The sequence below is a fragment of the Gouania willdenowi genome, chromosome 16, assembly GCF_900634775.1.
Source record: "Gouania willdenowi chromosome 16, fGouWil2.1, whole genome shotgun sequence".
In the NCBI taxonomy this organism is placed as follows: Eukaryota; Metazoa; Chordata; class Actinopteri; order Blenniiformes; family Gobiesocidae; genus Gouania; species Gouania willdenowi.
Window position 1 is genome coordinate 13,922,446 of NC_041059.1, and position 26,726 is coordinate 13,949,171.

General features: G+C 40.4%; 1 protein-coding gene across 2 annotated transcripts; it reads right to left on the reverse strand.

The window, feature by feature from the left end:
• Nucleotides 1-334: 334 nt before the first annotated feature.
• Nucleotides 335-12,314, reverse strand: efna1b (ephrin-A1b). 2 transcript variants are annotated; one of them, XM_028470928.1, is made up of 5 exons: nucleotides 12,067-12,314; nucleotides 3,390-3,455; nucleotides 3,160-3,263; nucleotides 2,872-3,060; nucleotides 335-1,722 (listed from the first exon to the last, which is right to left on the reverse strand). In XM_028470928.1, exons 1-5 carry the CDS (start codon nucleotides 12,162-12,164, stop codon nucleotides 1,601-1,603), a joined length of 579 nt encoding a protein of 192 aa, XP_028326729.1. In that variant the 5' UTR covers nucleotides 12,165-12,314; the 3' UTR covers nucleotides 335-1,600. The 2 variants fall into 2 exon arrangements, with proteins under 2 accessions (XP_028326729.1, XP_028326728.1); XM_028470927.1 differs by having other exon boundaries at nucleotides 3,160-3,455.
• Nucleotides 12,315-26,726: the final 14,412 nt, after the last annotated feature.

Here is a 26,726-nt window from a genome sequence, read left to right on the forward strand (position 1 = left end):
TTTTTCCCTCTTTTTTTTCTGACAACTCTCAGTTCTTGTGTTTGGTTTTGAGACTGTGAAATCTTACCTCGAGCATGTTGTATCACCAGGGATGAAAGACAGAGCAGGCAGGGATGAGGGGATGAGAGAACTGGGCTTGTGAAAGACCTGGATGGGTGGGGGGTGGGGGGCGGTGCAGGGTTGAAGAGCACTGGTAGAATTTCATAGGGCTGAAGATGGATGACATTGCCAAAATATTGTGTCATCCATCAAATCCCAAATGATCTCAGGGGCTGTCCAAAGTAGGTTATTGCAAAAATGAATACTACAAGCTAAGAGAAAACAGACAAAGTGGTTTTTGTATGACATCACATTTTAATTTTACTAAAGGCTTTTTACATCTTCAAACACTTATTGATAGTTATCTCTATGTACACATTTACATATGGACATTTACGACATAAAAAAAAGCATGATAGACTTGAGAAGAACTCATGTATTTTAGAAAGTCCCCTTAGATTGATGTATGATGATGAGAAAAAGAAATGCAATCCGTCATTGTACCATGACATCGATAATAACACTTACAACCAATGAACAAAATAATAGTAAAAAAAAAAAACTCAAGATAGATTTTTGATACGTGGCTCTCAAATTCATACATAAGACATTTGGTTGAATAAGAGAATTTTCAAGAAAATTAAAGATTAAACTGTCTTAAAGCCATTTTACTATGAATACAAAGGTCTGCCAAATGAAAATCCAGCTTTTGGAATGAAAAGTTTTATTAGCACCATTAGGTAGACTATGATAGACCAGAAATAAAAGGTTCAGTTCTGTAGGAAGACAGTTTGTTTCCATATGTTCCCGTATTATTTTCCAAACTATGGGCCCTGACCTAACATCTAAAATAAGTTGAACCACTCTGTAAAAAACCTTCTCGCAATTTTTTTTCTTTTGCACTCATCTTCCAATTTAAATACAATAAATGTTTTTTTTTTTACTACATGCTGTTTGGCTCAGATTGACTTGTGAATTATAATAAATACATTTTCAAAGTAGTTATTGTTGTGTTATGTGCCAGTAGTTGATTAATAAATGTAGTGATGTAAGTGTGTTTTTGAACTATAGCAAAATAACTGGTATAAAAAATGAAAAAAAAAACAGACACAAAACTGCCAAAGCTGAAGAAGAAACGAGTGCTACACATGACAAAAATCCTACATTATGTAAACAACTTTGGCAGATGTCCACACTTAATACAAAGTCCATAGTTCCTCTCCATGTAGAGTAAGATAACACATTTCAGTGACGTGCAAATTAAAGCAGTCTTGCAGTCATTTTCATTCGATCACTTTTCTTGGGAGTTTTTTGTTCACTGGACTGATGAGGGAGTGCATCTTTGAATGGTCCAAAGTGAGAATTCTCATCCTCAGAAAAGAAAGTCTTTGAGGTCCATTTCTTCAGAGCGATCAACGCTGACATTCACACTAACAACACACTCACAAACAACACACACTTGTTCATGCATGCTTTATAAAAGTCATATAAAAAGTCTCTGACTGAATGCGCTCCAGTGGCCAGCACCGGGTTTGCATTGTGTCTGTTATGGAAGATGATATCAGAGTAGCGTCAGGGCCAGTAAGACTTGGATCGTTGTGAAGAAGACAGAAAGAGAGACCAGCTGTTCTCCAGAGCTGCCGATGCTCCTCTGGACGTTTGGCTGCATCGCAGAAGGGTCGTCTGAAAAGTGAAATAAGCAGCAAAGTTAGTACTGAGTTTTATTTTTCAGCAATGGTAAACACACTTAGCTGGGCATGTCTAAGGGTGCGTTCACACCAAAGAAACATAGAGCGGGTAGTGGGAGTCTAGAGCGGATCAGACAGGCGATTCTAGAGTCATTGTTTAGGCTGGGCTCGGAGTGTTTTTAGTCGTATTCTAGAGCAGTGTTTCTCAAATGTGGGTACGAGATGGCACTACAGGGGGTACTTGATAGAGAGAGAGTGTAAAATTAGGAAATGAAAGCATTAAAAAAAAAAACTAGGTATTTATAATGTATATTTTTAGTTAAAAATGATCGTCATAATAATGATGATGGAAATGATCTTGATTGGAACATGAAGTGAAAATACAAGGGTCAGTCTTTGTTCCACACCAGATGACTGGAAATGATAAAAACAATAGAATAGAATATATTAAGGAGGCACTAAATACTGTTTCATTCAACTTACTGTATTTACAAAATTAGATTCTTTAAAATATGTGTTGTCACTCATTCATTCTGTCATTATACTCTACACAGTAGTCGTTTTTCATTGTATTCTGAGCAAAATGTTGGTAGTCGGACAAAAGGGGTACTTGGATTCAGAAATAAAAGAACAGGGCCAAAAAAGTTTGAGAACCACTGGTCTAGAGCAATTCAGATGCGCTGTGAACACAAGCCCCCCCTCGGCCCAAACACAGTATTGAAGTATTGAAGATGAGGTAGAGTGCACGGCATTGTGAGTAGGCAGCATACCAGGCTATAGCACGAAACTAAATGTCAAAACCACCAAAAGCACGGCAAGTTGTTTCTGCTTGTTGAATGTTACAAAACAATAGGCGGACAAAGCAGCATTTTCTGCGTGCTCTTACGCGCTCGCTTTGACCAATAGATGAGACCTTCATCTTCTCATTTCTGTTATTCTGCCAAGAGAAGTTTCTACCCCAGTAAAGCGAATAGCTTATGCAGCAGCATCAGAGGCTGTTTGGAGCGGATCAAAAAGTGCACTTCGAACACAAACCGGGCCAAATCAAGGCAATAAAATGATCAGCTGTTCTCTACCCATCTGACTGTATCGGTGTGAAAGCACCCAAAGTCACTGCTGTCACTAATTTGTGTGTGTGCCTCACCTGCTGGGAGTCGGTTAGAGAGGTTGTGAACTCCTCCAGCTGCAGAAAACTTCACTTTCTCTCCATCTAAACTTTTCTCTGTCTCCTCAGCCTTGAATTTGTCAGTTTGAATCTTCGCAGAGCTTTTATGCTGAACCACGTTCACTCTCAACCTCAGACAGTCCTGGCCATGGTGATGCATTGGCTTGGCTGTAAAAAAAAGTCACAGAGGGGAGAAGTTCAAGCTAAGCAACCCTCTTAGGATCACAGTGAAGTCATCAAAATGTCAGTATCATTAGTTATACTCACAGATATAATAGTAGCTCTCTCCCTGTTGAAACTCTTTGCCCAGGGTGAAAGGTGTGAAGCGCTGGAACTTCTCTGAGAATTTTTCCGGTGCGTGGGGGGCGTAGGGCCGCGAGCACTCCCAGCGGAGCTGATCGAAGGAGTGAGGTTTGCATACATCGTAGTCCTCCTTCTCCACCATGTACAGCACATAGCGCTCGGCAGATTGCGATGGCACCTCGCCGTGGGCGTAGTGTGGGCAGATGATGTCCAGATAGTCATTGATACGTACTTCCACAGAATACTCATCCCACAGGAAGCTGCAAGGAGCAAAGAGGAAAGAGAAGATTATTCACCAACATCCTCACCCATCAGTTTATTAGCAGACTTGGGCGGGACCTGTTCACACTTCCATCATTCAGCCAGCGGCTCATTTATCGCGTGTCTCTAAATAATAAACCAGGCTCATTACAGTCACACGCTGCAACAGAAAATAATCAAACATGCAGAATTCGCGTGCGTTCACAAATTTAAACAACCGGCAAATCCCACGTGACCGTGTTTCTTTTGATCTGTTCTACCTGTGAAAACCCGTCTGAGTCAGAATTTGAAGAGTTGGATCAGGATTGACGTGATCACTTTGTTGTGGGGCGAGAAAAGCACACCCATGTTTTTCTACAAAGCCTTAGGCTTCCACTAAACTACTCACACACACTTCTTTCTTTCCTTCAGCACTGGTTTACATTCACAAAGCCAGCTAGTCCATGTTTCTATCTGTATTACTCTTTTCTGAAGGTTTATGCTGTTTCTGTCTCATTACTCTTTCCTCCTGGATGTTTGTCCATCCATGCTGCTGCTCGTGTTGCGACTTCTCTGGATAAATTGCTGTCTCTCTGTCTCTCTATGGCTCTTTCCATCACTCTCTTACTGCTTTCATTAAAGGGGAAGGCAGAGGAGGTGGAGACAGCCAGACGACTGCTCCCCATTTTTCTTTTTATCTTTACCCTACATTTAGTTTTATGGCTTTTCTTTTTAGTCTTCCTGTCTCCTCTTTGCTCACTTATTTTGCTTTTTTTCCACTCTGCAACCCCTAATAAAGTACAAAGAGATGCAAGACAACAGAAGTCCACCCTCCACAGTCCCATTGCACACTGGGGGGGATTTATTTCAGCTGCAGTACAAATGCCAAATTAGGGAAGCTATGTAATGCTGTCATTAGAGTTGCATTATTACAACTTGGTTTCAAAACTCATTTTCTGATTTATATAAAAATGCAGATCAGATTTCTGGGAAGTTGCTGTAGTTATCTTCACCTTCAGGCATCTGCCAATGCCTGAAGGTGAAGAATGATTGATAGGTGAATTAGGGCTGCAGAAATGATTCCTTTAGTATTCGATTCAAAATCTAGAATACATTTTAGCTCTTTTTATTGCTCCAAACAAATAAACAAAACAATTCACATGACCTTTTGAGTAAATATTATCTAAATAAAGGACTAATAAATAACATTGCCTATAGATAAAGACAACCACAGTGCTAAAAATAGGCTAAACAAAGTTAAATGCTTAATAAACTTAAATTTGACATTTAATGGCTGTGATAATGTGCAATGCTTGTAATTATGTATTAACACTAATATCTGTTATGGGCGTGTCCAACAAAATCATACAATAACAGCTGTCTTTAAACTATTTTTTAAGTGTCGGTAATTATTGGTGTTGATTTCTAAGTGTTTTATCCAAATCTATGCAACTAAGTTTCAATTTCCATGTTAACATGCTTGTTGTTTTTATTTTTGTCTTCATATATCAACATATAAAACATGCTTTGAAAGGATTAGGGTACATGTGATTCTAACCGTCCCTTGATAAATGTACTAGTCACTGGAACACATCGATTTAATCTGCAAATCCAATCCAGTGTTTGTAGTCCAGTGTGTGTTGTTGAGTGTGAAAGTGACAAGGAAAACAAGCCCCACTCTTTATGTGTCCCGTCATCAAAGCTCAGGACGCTGTGGCGCTGACGCTAACCCCCCCCGGTCCTGTTGTTGTGGCTTCTGTTAGGACCCCCTGGCCCAGTTTTAGACACTGTGGCTCCAAATGGGGGCCTCTAACCCCTCCTTCCTGCCTCTGCATATGTGAGACTTTGTGTTTGTGTGTGCAGTTGTTGGCGCTAACTATACCTGTCAAAACATGCTTTGTTAGCGGTACACTTGTTTTCCGGGGATAATAGGCTGATCGCTCTACTTGTAATCAGTACTTTCTCTATGAAAAGAGCCTTTGTAATTGTGTACACTTGTGTGCAGGTGTGTGTTCCTTTGTTTGTGTATAAATAACGTGCGAGTGTCTGGTCTGGCTGGGGCAAGTGCTTCATTGAAAGGAATAGAGACACATCTGCAGCTGCCTAATTGGCTAAATAATCTCGGATCTCATCCTCTTCCTCTGTACTGTTTTCCCCAGTCAACGCGGTAATAACAGGGTTGGAGAGAAGAAGACATTGGAAAGGCTCTAGCGGTTCCCTCAGAAGTAAAGAATAGTTTTAAATTGTATGGGGTACACCTTTTTTCCCACACGGAGTCCTTGTTAGTGGTCTGGCTGACTTTTGCATGAAAAAACGGCTTGTCAAAAGCCAAGAAAACAGAGAGTTTTTGTTGCTAGTTTCTTTCATGACGACGCTTTTAGGGAAAACGCTCCTTTTATCCTTGTCTTCACCTCCTTATTTCCCCTCCTCCTTCTCTCTACCAGGGGCCTGGCTAATTAAAAGCTGTTAGGGGTCTGGGGCAATGTGTTCTCTAGAAAAGGTGGAGAGGAGGAATGAATGCCATGTAATTATACCCCTTTCCTCCCCAAAGACAGAGTGCCTGTAGGCTACAGGGGCCCTTCAACCTCTGTACCTTAACCCCTGTGGAGCTTTCACTGCTAACTGCTGCGTATGTGTCTTTACAATGTAGCTGCGTGGTTTAACAAAGCGGTTGAGTGTTTCAGATTCTTTTATCGTTAAATAAATGTTATTTTAATGCATATTATGTAATCTTTATGAGACCACAAGTTAGCGAAACTGTGGGAAAAATCCCCAAAAAAACCCATTGGCACTTCCTTTTCTAGTGAAGTGCATTACGCTCGTCCTCTTCTTCCATCCACCCCCACCTTCATTTACGTCCTCACTCAAAGCCCTACACTCTTGTATCTCACACTGGTACCCGACTGACAGTTCTCAGGTGAGTGAGAGTCACATTACTGTGAAAGTGATGTCCTTTGTAGGGCCAAGAGCCGGGGCCAGGTGCATAACGTGTTGCAAACTGACTTTACTCACAGCGTCTTTTCCCTATGCGTGCACATGTTTTCGAGGTAGACAGATTCTCAGAACACCTTTATTCAGGGCAACGTATGCCTTGGGCTTATAAGCACATCTGTTTATCAAGGCATCCTGGTGCCTAGTGTGTGTTTGTGTGTGTGTGTGTGTGTGTGTGTGTGCGTGTGTGTGTGTGTGTGTGTGTGTGTGTGTGCTGTCTTCTATCAAACTGAGGTGTGGGTAAACTGGGAAGGTGGAAGGTAAATGAGTGTTGTCTTTCTTCCTCTTTGTAGGTCATTTCTCAGTAGACGGTTACATAGGCTTGTGCGTCAGAAGAGGGCAAGCAGTGTGTGTGTGTGTGTGTGTGCGTTACACACATAAAACAGTAAGATAGTTACACAGTTCCAGCACTGATGCGTATTACACTTGGTGAAATGTTTAACACCTACATCTGTACACTAACTCTTTGAAGCCTTGCTATTGTCCTCCCTCCCTTCCTTCCTCTTTCCTGCCATCCCTATTTCCTTTTCCCTGTCTCTCTCTGACAACACCCCCCCCCCCCCCTCCATTTGGACCCTGAGCTTGCACTAGTTTCGGTGGAACAACTGACACAGGATCTTTGTCTCTCACTGTCCCTCTCCGGGGAGGACTTTGAAACTGGTGGTAAGGTCACAGGGTTAGAGTTCAGGGTTGCAGACTCTCTCACACACCACCATCTGAGTCAGCACTAAAGAGAGACATACACTTCACAAACAACACACTCGTGAAGCGAGTCAGCACTGCTGAAACACCAAACAGATGAACTCCCTGCACCTCCATTTGCTTCACAGGTAAACAGTAGTAAGCCTGCACATGTCCCAACTGGAGTAAGAGGGGCGGGGTGAGGTGGGGGGGCCTTTATTAGATTTCTAGTTTCGTGCTCACACACTATTACTTTGAGGTGTACACCTAATACCCGATTAATTTGCTGTGTTAGGACAGATTCACACCTCCTTTCACACGACTGCAGAGCTGTCAAGGGTTTTAATAGATTTAGCTGCTCACTGGTGGACTGCTCCATGAGACACAATCTAATATACAGCTGAAAATCTTTCTATATTAGCTTCCAATGTAATACCCTCATTCATCCTTGACCTCTCATTCTTACAATTGGAATTCGAGTGAGAATTCTCCTTCCCATAAGCAACCGATACAATCATGCAAAACTGCTTCATGTTTACCGCATTGCTAGGTCTCAAGAAGACTCTAAAAGTGTTTATCTGTCCATTAAAAACATGCATTTTTCCTCTTTCAACTATGCAAAGGCAACCTCTTCTGCCTGGCTTTGGGATTGTCAACAATGGCTTTTCACAGATTTAGTTCCAAGCTTGTGCCGTGCCTACATCCATCAGTGTCAACTCTCTCCTCCCTCCATTTGCCTCTCTTTTATTCTTCCAAAACTAACCAACCCCCTCCTCCCGGTCTTCTTCTTGGTGCTGTCTCTTAACACTGACATAATATACCAGACCAGAGTTCTTCATTCGGCTAATTTCTCAACAAAAATTCTTTCCTCCCTTTTGGCAGCCTCCCTTTCTCTCTGATGAATAGAAAAAGGCCAAATGGTATCATGCTTGGTTTGTTGTGCCAAGGGGGTCATGAGAAGTTAATACATTAGTCTCTCTAACTGGGAAAAATGAAATGTCAACAAATTTAGCACGTTGTATGGAGTTTAATAACATTTTCAAGTTTTTTTTAGTGATGGGGGAAAAAAAGAAAGAATATCTATTTTCTAAAAAAAAAAAAAACATTTGATGTTAATTTTGCCTTTAGGGGGCGATAGTGAGCTTTTGTCAGACTGCAACCTCCATGGTATGCCTGAAATGCTATGAATGAACTGTGTACACGTGCATAGTCAAACTCAGTGAGATAACAGTGAGTGAGAGCAAGCCCCTAAATAGGGCTAAGAGGGGCTCTGTCATCCTCTGATGGAAAACTACTGAAAATAAACAAGAGGAGAGTCTGGAAAAGAGAAAGAGGGTGAGGAGGGCAAACAGAGAGGAAATCTGGACTCCAGATAAGAAAGAGAGAGGAAGAGCAGAGAGAAAACAGGTTCACAGATAGAAATGATTGGAACAGGGGGATGAATAGAAAAAAATATATGTCTTGATGATGATTTGTGCACATGTTGAAAGTTGCAGTTGCTTTTGTGTGTGGTTATAAGTGGAGGTATGTATGTCTGTAGCTATCTTGGGCAAGAGGACTTGTATTAGATATGGAAGGCCTGTTATAAATAAATGGGCTTGCTTTGCAGTAGGATGGAGCCCATCTGGATGATTATGGCTGGTTCATTTCAAACTACATTGTAACAATCCTCTAGTAATCCACATACAAACTGGGTGTAGATAAGTTACATAACTGGATCCCTATTGAACAATCATGTATATACATAGAATTAACAATGATGTTTCTTCACTATGCGTTGGATGATCTGCTTACAAGTGGAGTGTAATCTATGTTAGTATGTAATTGTAAACATGTTTGGATGTTTTCTAAGGACAGAAACCAGACGAGTCTCTGTCTAGTGAAGGTTAAATGATGAGTTATGTGAGGAGAGAGAACAGAATGCTCAACATGTGTCTGTTAAAGGGAGAGTTGGGGAGACACCAACCACCTTTACCTCAGACTCACCCTCCAGGCATCATATGCATGTAAAGACAGGCCCGTTTGCCTGAGTAATAACAACGTAGGCAGACTAAAGCTGACAGGTTGGGATAAACTGAATATTACATTTCACTAACGTCCAGGAAAAAAACATTTGCTAAAGTGCTGGATGAATGCACCCAAACGTTGCACTGGGGATGAAGGATGGCCAAATATCTCAGTGATAAACCCACATTTGTGTGGAAATAAAGGAGATTTTTTAATGTACTTGAATAATAAGTAGAGATAAAGAAGGAGATGGAAGACTTTAAGGGAATAAATCCAGCTGTTTGGTAAGGAGTGAATGTGGAATGATTGGGAGAGGAAGAGTCAGGTACGGAAACACACAAACAATTCACGTGCACGCACACACACACGTACACAGCTGACAAAGAGTGGAGTATAGTAACAGCTGGACAGAATGTGTAGCTAATATTAACACCCTATCCTTCCTCTTTCCTCCTGGTGTGTGTGTGTGTATGTATGTGTGTGTGTGTGTGTGTGTGTGTATGCGTGTGTGTGTATGTGTGTGTGTAAGTCTGAGTCACCAATTTATCGTGTCAGTAAAGGTGCCTAAAGAACCAAGAACCACTCCTTGTTTCACTCTGATGTTGACACACACACACACGCAACCCTTTACTATCCATCCACGACAACAACAACCACAAAAAAAACAATATTGCTCCCAGTTAAACCCAGTTTAAGACAACAGGGGTTTAAACTCTCCCTAGAACAAAGTAATGAAGGTCAGAGTCACGCACAGACACGCAGCTCAGAAACAAGACCAGACCAGACAGAAGAAAAACAAGCCCATCCACCTGTCATATAAGAAATTGATACGCCAACACCATTAGTGCACAAAATACTCAGAAGACTGAAATCAGGGCATGAACCTATAATAACTTAAACGCTTTGAAAGAAATACACACATGGACTGTGTTTAAACCATCATATATCAACACTTTTGATAATACATGGACAACACTTCCCATCTGGTCACTGCCTTCCACAAAGACAATGCACTGACTCACAATCTGAAGAGGAATCAATTAGCATCAGTTATCCACAGCCTGCTGCTGTCAGAGGCTCTGCTGGATCTGTGCAGGCCTTAAAATGGGAGACTGATTGATCACTGGGGGACGCTCCTGAGCATGTGGGTCTTTATTCATGCTGGAGAAAGAAAAATGTGATGTAAAAAAAAAAATAATAATAATGGAAAAGATTGAGGGAAAGATAAGAGAGAGAGAGAGAGAGATTAGGGATTTATGTGTTTGAGGTGTTTGGGATTTAGGGATTAAAGAGGCAAAATAGAGATCAGAGTGTAGATATATAGGGAAATACAATGCAGACACTTTTGGAGGTCAGTCAAATAGAAATATTAATATTATTTAGGTTTGTGCATTAGATGCACAAAGAAGGTAAATGACAAGGTATTAAATTGGAAGTCATGCACAGGGATGAGATTGATCTAATATATGATTTTAAGTGTTTCAAACTCTTTGTTCCATCATAAGGAAAAGGCTTTTTTATTAACAGACACTGGTCATAATGGAATTAGAACTAGATCTGAATATTCCTTTCTGCTTTCTTTACCTTTGCTGACAGAATCTTGGAGCTCCATTATGTGAAACTAAGCAAAGAGACTCTGTTTTCCTCTTGTGAAGTTACCTTCACCGTGTGTCTCACCTGAGCAAGGTTACCTGCTTCTCTGTCTGTGTTGACTCAGGTGTAAAACTCAGGTAAATGGTCAAACCTCGGTCTGTGAGTCACACACGATCCAACTCTTTTCCGGGGTTGACAGGAGTTCCCATTAGAGTTGTTATCTAACTTTCAGGACATGTGTTTCTCTTGTTGCAGGGTTCTTTTTAGGCCCCATGTATGTTGTTTTAGGGCAATTAGAGAGCTGGAGACGAACTCAAGACCCCGCTAAAAGGCCGTAATGGCTTTTGCCCCATGTTTCCTCTTACTGGTGGCTTGTAATCGACCTGCAGAGCAGCAGGGCTCGTCCTTTGATTTCAGCTTAGTATTAAAATAATGCTATTCTGTCTTTCATGTGTTAGGATCTGTTGCTAAAAGCTCAATAAATTGTGCAGCGATATGTCAAAGCCCGATCGATCCGGATAAGTGTTGGGGATTGCATTACATTTCTGACCTCAAAACAAAGTAATCAGCAATATGAAGCCCTCGGCCCTGTGTATATGGATGGACTCTCACACACACACACACACACACACACACACACACACACACACACACACACACACACACACACACACAGAGCAAGCCTTCACCAGTGCAAACCACTTAACGACCCTAATAGACACTTGATGTTGTTCCAGTTATAAATAATTTATGGACTTATCTTTAGTGATTCCATGCAAACGCACTCACTTTTTTGTTTGTTTTTGTTTCCGTGACATAATGTAAGCACTCACACAGGTGCAGAGTAGACCTATGCAGACAGCAACAGTCAAGTTCATACTGGTCAGTCTATTTTTTACTATCAGGGGTATCTCTGTCTGTGACTTGCTGTTAAATATAGAGTTTGAATCTGTCCATCTGTCTGGGCATCCAATAGCAAATTCTGATTTTACATCCATCTGCCGTGTCCACACAATGAAGGCTGAGTTTAAAGGGACACTACACCACACACACACACACACACACACACACACACATAAATACACAACCTGCCTTACACTGTCGTAAACTTTAAAATTAGCACAGGGAAAGTCATGAATGAAAACAAGTAGTCATAGTAAGAAAAGAAAAAAAAAAAAAGAAAAAACAGGGACAAGGCAGGCAGACCCTTTAAATGTGAGTTAACTATGAATAACACACACACACACACACCCTTAGTCAGAGAAGTGTATGATTAACACAATTATTACACATTAGACTTTTTTTTTGCTTTTCAGGAAAAGCAGCTAATTAATCCAACTGGTGAATATGGGCACTTACTGTGGGTTTGAGCTGTTCCAGTAAACGCTGTGTCTCTCTGCTGAGGCAAACCAAGCGCTGAGGGTCAGCACCAAACACACCGCACACACAACATCCATGATTTCCTCTTCTCCACAGGAAGCTCAGTGGGGAAAAACTACCAAGAGGGTTGTTAGATACTCAAACTCTAAGAACTTCAATGGAGGAAACCTCAATAAGCTGAAGATAAACCTATTAAAGTGACGGTAGTAGATAAGCTCCGCTGATGCAGCGCTTGACTGCTTAGCACGAGCGCAGGTTGTCTATTTACTCTGCCATTAGCTCCGCCCACCACCGTACGGTCAGCCAATTGCAGCGCTTTACATCTAAAGGCCCCGCCTCCACGTGCCACTAAGCTGCACCCTCCGGCTGCTCGTGTTTTCCACAAACAGCTCCACACTGCACAGTCTGTCTACAATAGAACTAGTTATTATCAGTGTACAAGTAAAATATGAACACGATAGTAAAACAAACACAAAAAGATAAAATAAAATAAGAAGTGACAAATAAAACAATGAAATAAAATAAATAAATTCTATATTTATTAATCTGTTTACAAGTAAATAAGCAACATCTATTCATACAAGTTGTTTGTATTGCCTGACTTAAAGGCATATACGAATTTACAAATATACTGTATGTCCACTTTTACTGTTAATAAAAAAATATTTTTAATGTAACCAGTTTTTTAGATACTTTACTTTGTGTGGTTTTTAATCACAAAGCAATTCTTCTTCATAGTGATCAATACGTTGGTTACAACAATATTGATATTAGCTATAATTGAGGGTAAAGTGGGATACATGAATGGATAGATCAATTTTGTGATTGAATAAACAATGATTTTTATTTTTTAATTGTATTTTTTTTAACTAATATGGGAACATTTGAAAGAAAGAAAAGCTTGCAGGCACTCTGAGTGAGTAGTGCAGTAGTTTGAGTGTTGTTGATGTGCTGTGTTAGCTTTCCTTTAGTAATGTGTATTTTATAGAGAAGAATTATAGTGGTGAGCTATCACATGGGATGTTTTGCAAATATTTTCCTGCACAGAAATAATGATTTCTCCTGCTAAAGACCATTATTTTATATTAATTGGCTGATAATCATCAACGGACATGCAAGTTGCACAGATTTATTCTGTTTCATTTGCACGCTCAGTGCTGTGAATTTGATTCACCAATTAACTACATTTCTGTTTTATTTCCCGGGACCCTGAAAAAGGACAAAGCGGGTCTGAAAATGGATGGATGAAGTATTGACTTGGTCACTCCCTGTCCTGTGAGTTTATAATATATATGGTTAGGAAAACATAGACACATCATGGCAAAGTTGGTACTTAAGTTGGTATAATGTATATACCAATTTTCCGTGGTATGATATCCACCCCAATAACAAACACCTTCCTCGGCCAATGTACTATGTTGTGTATGTTTGGGGGTTGTTGTTACTATTGCCATAGTGATTAAATAAATGCATTGATGAAAAATACATTGTTTTAAATCATAACTATGTACTAAATACATATTATCATTTGTCATTTGGCACTGCAGACTGGTACATGGAGTGTTTTTTGTCACATAGTAAAGATTTATTACAGGCTTATCAGTCCTTCTAATCTCTTGGTCTCCGTTTAACAGTGTCCTCAGACAGGCATCTTTAGAAAACAACCTCAGATGGAGTGGATAAAGTCCAGACACTGAAGCGTTAGCAGCATTGTGGCCTCAGCAGGAAAAGGTTTCCCTCGGGCTGGGACGGAGCCATGGCTGGCTTCAACCATTCAGAGCTCCAGAGCTTGGATGGAGTGCGTGTGCATGTGTGTGTGTGTGTGTTTGTGTGTAAGTGTATACGTAGACAGACTGAGTTTCTGACTGTACCGAAGACATTGGGCAAGCACACACAAGCCCTGGCATTCCACTCCAACAGGATCAAATGCAAACATGCACACAAACACACACAACTTTGGGGGGCTAATTCAACTCGAAGAGACCCCCCACAAAGCTGGGGGAATATATAGATATATTATATAAAAAAGGCTTGAAATAATAATGGTTGATAATAATTAGACAAAACCTATACGACATTTATCATTTTAGTGATTTGAAAATGTCAACTGACTTTAGATAGGACTTGTGTATTGATTTCTTTTATGAAAGTTCGTAAATTATCTGACGATTGATTGACCTTCAACTAACCGAAACAGAATCACATAACATCAATTACTGTATGTTAAAGCTGCTACTCCTGGTATTTTTTTTTTTTAATTAGATAAAATCATAGCGTAGGCCTCATAGATCAACTAATTGACATATTTTACTCCAAAAGAAAGGAAAAAGTTGAAAATTGCAGCTGGGAAGTTTTGTTTTCATCTCCACCGTAAACACTCCATTTGTTGAACTTTTCGCACATTGCATTGTGGGATATGGAGTTGGGTGCGTAAGAGTGTTTTTACTACATTTTGATATCACAGAAAATGCAGAGAACAAATTAACACAAGAACAGTGTCAAGCAAATTACCGTCCTCCTTGTCTGGCAAAAGAAAAACAAGAAATCACAGGTAAGAATGAAGTAAAAACATTTGTATGCATCAGTTTACGGGACTCCACATCCCACAATGCAATGTTCAAATAAGTTCAGCAAATGGAGTGTTTACAGTGGAGATGAAAACAATCTTTAAAGCGCCGATTTTGACTTTTTTTTTTCTTTTTATGTTCAATTCGTTGATCTACAATGCATACACTATGTTTTTATCAAACAAAAAAATATTGGGGGTAGCAACTTTCAGTTACCTATGAGTAGACTTCCTCTGCTAGCACAAGGGGTTTCCTCACGATATATTGATCTAACATATAACCAACCATAGCCAGACAGACATAAATTTAGAAACACAACCCACAAATACACCTCCTCTTCAATGCTGTAGCCAAGTGTCAGATGGCTGGGATCTCCCATTGCATCCGAGCAAATGCGATAAAGGCAAAGTATACACATTCACAAACACACAAACATGTACAGTAAGTGCTCTCTTCCGATTCTTTTTTTTTTGTCGTGTTGTTGCTAATGGAAACCACAGATGACTCTCAGAGTGCGACACGATCCTACCACAGTCCACACAGGCAGACTGACACAAGGAAGGCCATTGTTCATGCCAATTAGGAGAGAAAACTAGATGGCTAAAAAAAAAAAAGCATTTTATCATATTGAGGTGTTGAAGAAAATAAAATGCTGACATTTAAAACTAAACTTAGGTGAGAGAAAATTGGGGAAACACCATGCAGTGAACCATCAAGTCAGGGGAGAAAGGTTTGTTTATTTTCTAGGCACTTGTCTCCAGGCGTTGAAGTATCTACCTCAAGTTGTTCAGCATTGTGTGGAAATAACACGATTGCATAACTTGTTGAATTAAGAGCCAGCACTGCTACCTGTGCTGTTCAATGCAAACCCATTTTTACAGTCTTTCTAAAGAGCTTTTTAGTAACTTCCCTTCGTTGCCTCCGGTTTCCTCTCTTTTCCAATCCCCTCAGCCTCAGGCAAGGATCAAACATAACCAGGGATCTGTGTATAAAGATTTGCAGAGATTTTTCCACCCCTGTTCACACAACACGATACAAAGGATTGTCTAAGAGAAAGGAAAGAATTGATCAAACCTTAGGTGAAACCTGTGACGAAGGCTGATAGAAATTAAAAACAAGGTGGAAAGACCGGGTGTCAGCCACACCTAAAAACGTAACAAACAAGGATGGTGAAGGAAATCGTGATTGCTTTAAATAAGTTTATGAGTCGAGCACGACATACCCAAAGATTAATTGGACTCAATGATGCGTAGGAGTTCTCTGATCCTTAAAGCCTTCTCTATTGTTAGGGCACGAAGAAGTGAGTTATTATCCTGTTGATGAATTTTCCATCATCTTTTTATATCCTAATGTTATCTTGCCATCACTTGTTGTGCCCTCAAGCTTCTGCCGCAACAGCTTCTCCCGAACCTCTCCCATAAAGAATATAGCCTTAACTGGCATTAGGGGAAAATGCCATATTGGAGATCAACATTATGATACAATGAATAGAATTTAGAAGTGGCAGATTGCTGTAATATCCCCCTTATTGACTTTAACTAACCACAGAATGAGTTTCAAATGGCTGTCTTTTGTTCCACCATCCTCTGTCATTACCAAAAGCTTAGTCTTGTTAACATTTGGCATTGTTTCATCTACACGTGGACAGCTTGTCACCCTGCTGCCCTCTGTCCCTTTATCCCTGACTTCCAACAGGCCATTAGGCCTTGGGCTCATAGCGGCACACTCTGACAAGCTGCTCATTCTCTGGCACAACAAAGTCATTTTTCTTCGCTCCCATTCACACCCATTCATCTGCATACAGGTGGTTTTTAACTCTGGCTCAGTCTGGCACACTTCTGCCTCGTAGCAGGCCACGTGTCAATCTACAGACCAACAGAGCTGTGTTAACACTGACAGCAATTCAGTTTTAGTCATAGACTTTTGGCTAAAATGCAATTTAGTTTTCATCAAGACTTAGTCATCAGGACTACTTCAGTTATAGTGTAGTTTAGTCAACTGAATGACATTCAACAGACACAAACACTCCTTTATCCCTTCTGCCAATTCCAGTAAAAGAAGATAGTTAACAGATCCGTTTCTTTACTTGGTTCTATATTATATTGGTCTCATTGTTTGTACGTGACCTTGTGCTTTTGATTAGGTCAAACTGCACTGTTTTGATGTACTCTGTACTTTTGTGTTTTATTGTGGCTTGTATTTTATGCTCCCCGTATCTTTGCACTCTGAATTGCCCCGACTGGGGTCAAATGAAGTTGATTGATTGAAAGTTGATTGATTGATTAAGATTTTTGTCATCTAAATCTGTTAAAGATATAGTATAGCCCAAAATAAAGAGTTTATACATTCAAAAAAAAAAAAGATTAAATTATCATTGATCAGCCTGATATACATGTTTGTAAATGCACACAGACAGATTCAATGTGATCAATGCGTGAGAACACATGATCGTATGAGTTCTGATTGGATTTCGTTCTCCGTGACAAAATTTCTGTTTTGTTTTATTAGTTGAGAAAATTATCAATATATTGTGATATAGTTTTCGTTCCCATGTATTCTTTTTTTCAAGTGAGTCATAGTCTAGCCACTGTCTCTTAAAAAACCATAGTCTACAAAAACTGACGTAAAAAAACACTGCAACAGACGTTGTACTAATCCTACACATGACATGTTTAAAGGCACATGTTGCATCTGCTGTGAGCATCCTCTAGATATGTCACCATGAAATGTGTGCTAACAAACCGAGGTCATAGACATACGCACAAGCCAGCAATAGCAATGTTGTTATTGTGTGTCTGCAGGAGGTGAATAAGGCTCCTCCCTCTATCCTGACCTAACAATGTCTCACTATTCACCCCAGGAATCATTAACTGGTCCAACCAACAACAGGCATGCTTCACTTCTTCACTCGCTTTGCTCTCCTTTCTGTCTGTTATGGATGCTCACACACACACACACACACACACACGGGCGCACACGCACACACACACGCGCACACGCACACACGCACGCACACACACACACACACACACACACACACGTACATGTTACAGCACAAGCAACACAAAATAGCACAAACAAGTCTCAGTGAAATATTAAATCATGCTGCTCAGCGATTCGTTGTCTCTGCCATCGTTTGTTATACTGTATCTCCTGGTCTGTCTCCCTGCCGTGTTCTTTCAGCTCATCTGTTACGTCTGCTGTCTTTTCTTGCTTCCTTTTTCTTCTGTTCATCTGTTGTCTTATTTTCTTGGAGCCTTCTTCAGTTCCTATCTGGTACATAGCCAGTGTATCTCAACCATATCCAGTATTTTGACTTGGCACATTTTTTTTAATGACTAGACACATATCTTGTTTCCTTATATTACTTTTTGTTCTTTTCTTCACATCATGCTACATGAGATCTTGCCTCCTCTGCTTATTTTCAGTCTTTCCCTCTTTTCCCCCAAAGGTATCGCTTTCCATCATATTTGACCGAAGAGAATCCAATAACCCCCTTCATCCTACCACCTCGTGTTCTCCTTTTCCTTGTTTTCTTTTCCTCACATGCTCCTCAGCCCTATATTCATTAGCATAGTGTTAATGATCCCAGATGGACTGACATGTACTCGATGGGGGCGACGTGCGAATGGCTTCTTCCAAGGGTGTATGTGGGCGGTTGTGTATGTGACTATGTAGGCGTACACTGCTGTCACGTTATTGTGTGCATAGCTACGTGTACATATGTGCCTAAATCAAATGTATGTGTACATGTGTACAGTTGCACGTGCAATATCACAGCATGTGAGATTCAATGTTTTTTATTGTAGCATATAAAATGCATATACAGTATACACATACAGCACCATCCTTTGGTGGCAATGAATCTCTTTACTCAAACTATTTTTTAGGTGGTCCTTCACCACTTACAAGCATGTGTGCTATGCTAAATCTGTCCAAATAGAGGTTCAAGGGATCAGCGAATTAGAGGAGGCCAGAAGTTAAGACCCCCATTGCTGAACAAGTTTAGCTCCAAGTGGTGCACATTGGACACAAGGAATGCTAAGGTTACAATGTTACAGGTGTAAGGGCAAAGTGCACCAATGTGAGTCATGAATACGATAGCATTCTTTAAATGCATGCACACATTGCTTAACCCTTTCCAAAAATACTTTAATGATGGTCACTTGCAGCATCAGCATCATTGTATAAGCAAAAAAGTTTCATGTGCAACTGTGGAATGATAATGCAGAGAAGAAATCAACTTAACTTTCCGGTCCTCTGCAGAGCAATTGTTTTCTGATTGTGTTCTTTCTTTTCTTTACATAGAAACTTGTTCTAGCATCACACTTTACTCTCTGCCTCCTGTTCAGTCTCACTGTTCTTTCTTTGTCTGTCACTGGCACAATCCTCCTTGTTGCATAACGCTACAGTTGCTTAGTTATCAGGAACTCACAGTCTAGCGACTGCCTTCAACAAGTTAGCGCAAACTAAATAAGAGACAAACCCACTCGATTTATTTGAAAATCAATATCTTTGCATTTTCTCATTTAGGGGAGCAAACATCATCGATTTAAATGTAGTTCTGCAAAGAAAAATATACACAGCCAGACGCACCCACAGTCAGCCACACAAGTCCATCTTCCAACCTTCCCACTCACTTATGTGCTTGACTTAATGTATATAAATTGTAGCATGTTTTTGCATTTGCATGTGACCCAGCTTGTGCAAATACTGATGATGACGATGATGATGATGATGATAATGATGATGATGATGGTAAAGGATACAAAGAGAAATGAGTCAGAATGAAAGAGCAGATGTGATTATTGAAGAGCCTATCTGATGAGAGAAGGGGAATCAATTTATAGAGCAAACTTCATCAATAATTCATGAAGACGAATCAAACAGGAGATGTGGATTTGTTTCTGGCATTGTGTGTAACTTACTGTGGGTCTTAGTGGTCACCATGGTGATCTCTGAAACTGAGGTCTCCTAAATGACATACGTGGGTGGTAACAATGTCTTGCACAGCGATCGTGCTATACCACACAGGCTACAGGTAAGCACACGTAGAGGTTTTTCCAGTTCAATGACTATCTGACAGTGGGTTAAAGCAGAATGATTCCCCAAGAACATGAAGGTATTCTGGTTATGAATCCAGCAACGATACCACAGCGGTACATAGGAATCCTATAATTAGGATGGCTTTAATAATTGTGCTACCTGTATAATGGAGACAGCGTTGACAACAAAGCTCAGCGCGTTTTTGTATTCAATTATAAAGAAGAGCATGAAACATTGCACTCTCCAACAATGTTTTGAAGCTCGATGCATGAGCAACTATATTCAGAAGAAAGATTTAAATGACTAATGTTCTGTGTTTAGAACACACACACACACGAATGCACACAGACAGTAGATAACTGGAGTTTTGGATGGTCAAACTGTGGCAGATGAAATACGTACACAACACGTTCCTGTGGAACCTTCTATCATCCTGCCAAACTCGATCAGGAGAGGGTCATCCAGTTGAATGATTTATGGACTCACAGGCACCAAAATGAGCCAGATTACCAAAGTGTGGACAGGTTGTGCGTTCAGTTTTATGACGACAATGGATGAAAAGGTTGAAGGAAGGTCAAAGGATGCTTCAGGGTGAGGTTAAAACAGTCAGCGAGGGAAAGCTCAGTTTGGGCGGTGGTCTCCTCTCAAGCCCTTAATAGCTAACAGATGGTGTCTTCTCCTAATGGACTAATAGAATGAAGTACCATGATTCAGTTAGACACATGCACAAAAACAATGGCCCTGTGAGGAACGGGGCCCGTGTTGATCTGATGGATGTTTTTGTGATCATCCTCTTGTTAAAGGAGAAAATATGTGCATTTTGAGAACTGTTTAATCACAACAACTCAACCTGTTTAATATTTATTTTGTGTGGGCTTTGAAAGAACAGACATTTCCATAGAATTCTGTAGTGTGATGTACAATCAGTGCAGGATTAGAAGTCTATGTGACAGTAATAAAATGTGCAGAAAATGTTTCCCTTGATCCTATTTCATTTCTACTAACACTGTGAAGCTGGAAATCAACAAGAAGTTCAATCCAAATTGGACGAGGGCTTTGAGGCAAAACGAAGACTTTGTCATTGTGTTTGGCTTTTACCACTGCCATCTGCTTTAGCTTCCTGGCCAAACCTGTCAAGACTATCCTTAAATAGTTTTCACAAATGGAATATCAGCACTGAAAAGTTAAACACAGGCTTTTTTATTCATATAGCACTATTCTCCTGATTCCCCTTATTGCCAAAGTGCCAAAGCTATTTACATGAACACATATATCACTGTAGGGCAACCGTGGCTCAGGTGGTAGTGAGTCGTCTTCTGATCGAGAGGTTGGGGGTTCGATCCCAGTACCTGAATATGTGTCGAAGTGTCCTTGGGCAAGACACTGAACCCTAAGTTGCTTCCAGTGGTCGACTAGCGCCTTGCATGGCAGTCCTGTCCCACTGGTGTGTGAATGTGAGAGTGATTGGGTGAATGAGCTGATATGTAAAGTGCTTTGAGACTGCTTCAATGTGGGAATAAAGCGCTATATAAAATCAAGTCCATTTACCAAGTCCATTTACTGTAAAACCACAACTCCTGTATTGCAAAACTGCAGCATTCTGTAAACAAAACAAACATTGTCCCGTTAAAGTAAGCAACTACTGACAGGAAATTAAGCCTATTAATCTCCTCTCCATTATGTCCATGCCAATCTTGATTTTTTCAGTTAAAAAGCAAACTGCGAGAGCATTAAGCTTCCAATTCTTCAGATTTTTTTTTTAGTGGAAATGCAGTATCAATAAATGTTGGTCTCTCAATTTTGGCTCTTTTTTCCTTTCTATCACTTTTATGCTGACATATTCCAAGTGCAGGGACCTTTACTGGGTTTAGATCTATTTTATATAGATCAGTTTTACTGCAGTCTCGTTTTGTTTTTGTGTCATTAAATATTAATATACAAACGTTATCTATTTACCATTTTAAAATGCTTCAAACACAATAAGAGCCCGTCGATAAGTATTTGTCGAAAAACTAGAAGAGTCTCTTTCTCCACACAGTGGAGACATCTAATCTAATAGGCCTCTTGCCAGAGGTCACACTAGCTATGATACACCTACAAGTCAGTACAAGAGGTTATCCAAAGAACAGTAAAAAAAAAAAAAAAAAAACAGTTCTAGGTGGGATTAGTCTCCTGAATGTTTGTATTGTTACTCTTACATGATTAAAAGCAAAATCGCATTACTGTGTCCACGTCTGCAGGCTAGGGGATAATGGCTAAGAAGGAGGTAAACTCAGTCTGCTTATAACAGGCTTAAGGTTAAGCACTGTGAGCTTCTGAGTCTCAGAGATCATTGCACTGAGCTCCAAATATTTCCCCACCTAATCTGTACAGAAGCTCATTTCCCAAATCTTACATCTTCAAAAGTCTTGCACAAAAAGGGTGAGAAATGAAAAGTAAAAAGTAAAAAGAAAATTCATCAGCTTTCCTGAGCAATAATTTAGTGATCATCTTTGTATATCTGGGACTAGAGGTGTCCCGATTAAATATTGCTATTGGACATCGGTCCGATATCAGCCAGAAAGTGAATATCGGATTTTTATCGAACTGCATCTAAAATCACCGATATAAGCTCTCCACTCCAGCCCTTCTATCAATAGGTGACTGTGGTTCACACTCCAACAAAGTAACCTACAGCTCTGACTATTGTTTTTTGTTTGAGTGACATCACCTGATCAAGCCTTTTCTAACATTCTACACTACAAAATAAGTAATAAAAGTATGTATGAATCGTGCTGATATAGTATCGGATCAATATCGGTAAGTGAAAAAGCTGTATCGGGACATCCCTATCTGGGGCTAATCCAATTATTGCATGTTCTATATAAATGATTCAACGTCTGAGGCTCTTCCTCTCATGGAAATGTTGCTTCAACAACGTGGTTTAGAAAACAATTTATTGCATTCTTAAAAGTAGTGCAGCTAGAGTGTGTTTTATCTGATGTGTGGTTGCTGCGCATAAACAGTTTTCTCACTATTTTAAGAGAAATCCTAATTGCAGAGCTTCAGTGTGGTGAGCTCAGTGTGGTTCACGATCTACTCAAGCTCTCTAACAGCTTGTTCTCTGCACACACAGACGCACAAACACACACGTACACACACACACGCAGTGTGCACATGCACGCATACGCACCCATGCACACACACACACACACACACACACACACACACACACACACACACACACACACGGTCATGAGACCTATCCCTGTTGTTTTGATTCACCTTTTGCTGGCCTCCACTTCTGCATGACTACCTTGGAAATAAATCCCAAACATCAACGAACTTCCAAAAGGGTTGTCAGTCAAATTCCCAGCGGTTTAATGTGTACTTAAAGGCAGGACAAAGAACTGACTGAATATGTACAATAGGTCAACTCCAACCTTTTTAATCATAGAACAGAGCATACACAGTGACCTCCCCAGACTGACTGCTATAATTACGATCAGGCTGGATTCAGCCTGGCATAGCCAGAGCCAGTCTATAGGGCTGAGATGTTAAACCACCCATGGCACTCATTAGAAGACATGGGCTAATGAGTGCGCGCCACACACACACACACCCTGTCCAGAGTTCCCAGTGTTTTTATTGCATTCTGGCCAGCTTAATTTCACACTTTTTGACTTTAGTGACACACAGACACCAATAAAGAGAGAGAGGTGTGAGTTTAGAGAGCGTTATTATGAAAGGAGCTTTTACTTTATGGCAGAACCAGCAAGGACAGAAAACGAAGTGTGAGAAATAACATAAAGAGTTCTTTTTTCGATGCATATTATCTCCTGACAGTGGCTGCGCTGCAGGGTCACACAGAAAGCTGATATAAAATAAAAATGACAGGAAATAGTTTACTAGGTATAATAGAATACTGTTCAAAAGAGTGAGAGGTAGAAAATGTAGTTTGGGTTGAAGGAAGAAGAGAAAGGAGCGACAGAAAGGGGGCAAGCTGTAACTTGATCCCTGTCCTGATAGAGCCACATTTATTTTGGAGGGTAACAGAAACAGCTTCATGTCACTATGCAGATCTACACATTAGAGGAGAAGAGAAACGACAGAATCCACTTCGATAAGGCTCTAGAAACTCTATTAAGGAAATGTCAGATGAAGTGAGGATTAAAACCAAGAGAGGAGAATGTATGACTAACGCACTAACATAGTCAAACGGGCTGCCTGAGGAGGTCAGTCAAACCAATTATTGCTGTGCCACATGACCCACAGTGATTGACAGCAACGCTGCTGAAAATGCACACCAGCAGCTGTTGTACAGCAAAGTAGGATCAACATAAAATCACATTAGAAAATAAATCACTAATGTGTGGAAAGGATGATTGTCAGTTCAAAATGTGAGGTGAATGAAATCATGGTTTTGGACGCATACATTGAACATAACTCATTGGTCTCTAGAGCATGGGTGTGTTCCTGAGCATTTGGGTGGGGAGATCTAGCTTTGGGAGGTGTTTCTTGGTTAACGTAAGTGTACTTGTTGGCAATGTTGATGATGATGTATTTCTACTGCTGTCCACCTTCCTGTGGAGATTGACGTTGTTCAGACTGTCCCAATAAAGACGAGCAACCATACGATATGTTCAACTTGTCAGTGTTTATCCAAAGAGTCAATCGTGACCTACAACTGAGCATACAGTTTCAGACAGCCCCCAGTAGGCTAAGCTGTTCTTATGTCTGACATTATGATACCTACTACGGCTTAAAGGATTCTGCGCTGGTTCCATTTGTATTGTTTTAAAGCTGCTGCATAAAATGTAAGCAGTGCATTTGCTTTGTAAAGTAGTGAAAATGTCAGAAGACAAACTGCATTTTTTCCCCCTACCCCAGATAATCAGCCATGATTGAAATGTCCTTAATACAAAACACAGTCATCTTTAGCCCACCCATCACAAAACCTATCAAACCTAGATTGTACCACATGGTTTCTGTAGGCCATGCAGATCAGACGGATTCAGACTGACTGCTAGACATTTGAAAAAACATCACGACCTATTTTACATACTTACTGTCTAATTATTTGTTTTTGTTAAGTAAGGTTTTAAAGAGATGAAGGATTGGGAATGTTAATGCTGTGAGAAAAAAGGACAGACGTAAGATTGGAAACAAGCAAGACAAAAAAAGTGGACCATCCACAGGGGTGGACTGAGACCGAAATTCAGACCTGGCCTTTTCTGTCCAGACCAGCCCACTACATTATCAGCGGACACCATGTAGAAGCCGTTATTAAGTCAGCGATGCTCAACATGTGGATCTTTATGTCTTAATTTTAGTTATTATTCCAACAGAAAACCTTTTAACCCCTTTTTACCTATTTCCTTTGTCCCATTTTGCCCCTTTTCAACAAGTTCTGACACTTTTTTCAGACTTCAGCTACCTTTTGCTAAAAAACACCCTTTTTTTCCCTCATTTTTTTTTGAAGATTTTTGGAAGTTCTCTTTGACACTTTTAGTTTTAACCGTTTTTTCCCCTTTAATTTTTTTGGCCACTTTTCATCCAAATAATCTACCGTTTGCCCAATAAATACCACTTGTTTCTTTCCCCCCCCCTACATTTTTCCTCGCCACATTTTGCTCATTTAAGACATACCCTTTGCCATTACATACCACCTGGTTCATCTTGGTTTTTTTGGCCACTCTTGACTGCTTAGTCACTTTCCCTCTTTTCATGCCACTTTTGGACCATTTTTGGCCACCTGTTAACATGCTCGTCAAAAACAAAAAAACACATAGTGAACGGACCAGCCCACTTCGGGTCGACAGCCCCTCGGGACGATGCCCGGTATGCCAGATGGCCAGTCCACCCCTGGCCATCCATCATTCCATCCATCCATCCAAATGCGTAGTGTTTACATCTACATGATAGTTCTTTTTCACCTTTGAGATGCTTGAATAGGTGATGGATTACTGCAGTTTATCAATTCTAACATTGGGGATGTGCCAACAGTAATGCTGAGACAGTCCAAGCGTACGTGCAATAGATCAGCTTCACATTGTGTGAGGACGTTACCCAGAGGTGTGTGCACCTTGTTCCTTTACAGATAAGAAAGTACAAGAGTGAGAGATATAAAACAAGAGAGGCAGAGCCTAACCCATTAAAGCTTTTATCTCAGAAGTGTATGAGCAAAGTTCAGCTCAGTTTCTCAAGCCCTGACTTTGAAAGTTGTGTTGAAAAGATTGAACATTGTGTCGAGGGAAAAAAAAACATTTAGCTCTTGCAGCGACCTGCGCAGCATTGGTCTCATCATGGCATACAGTACACAGCCTCTACAGCCTGGCATAGTCTTTCTAATGGCACGTTTCCACTGGCGGTATCAGCTCTACTCTCTACTCTCCTTTTTTCCCTTTCCACTGAGAAAAAATACCGGCTCTGTGGTACCTGGAAGTACTTTTTTCAGTACCTGCTCCGTAGCTGTTCTGAAAAAGCAGACACTGATTGGTTCAAAGAATCCTCTCAGTTGCTTCATCAACACACACAGAGAGAGGAAGAAACTGGCCGCCATTATTGTTGTTTGCAAAACTTGAGGATGGCTACAAGAAAGTTCACTCCGTGAAGTCTGAATGAGGTTCAAACCTTCCTCACGTTGCTTGCTGATGACTGCAGTCAGAATGAGCTGGATGGCTGTGTTAGCAACAAGCAAGTGTACCAGAAACTTTCTGCGCAAATGCGTGACCACGACATCTGTGCAGTGCCGAGAGAAATAAAAAAAAAAACTCAAGAGCGACTATCGCTGCATTAAAGACCACAACGGTCGGAGTGGAGCAAACCGCAACAAATGCAAGTGGTTTGATAGATGTGTGGTACACTGTGCATCAAAGGGAAAGAAAGAAAGAAAGAAAGAAAGAAAGAAAGAAAGAAAGAAAGAAAGAAAGAAAACCTCCCAGTGTCATTTAACACTCATTAAACATGGTGACCTCATGCCTGCTAGTAACGCTGGCTGCTGATGCTACACTATTTACAGCAACACAAAAACGACTCCCGTTTACC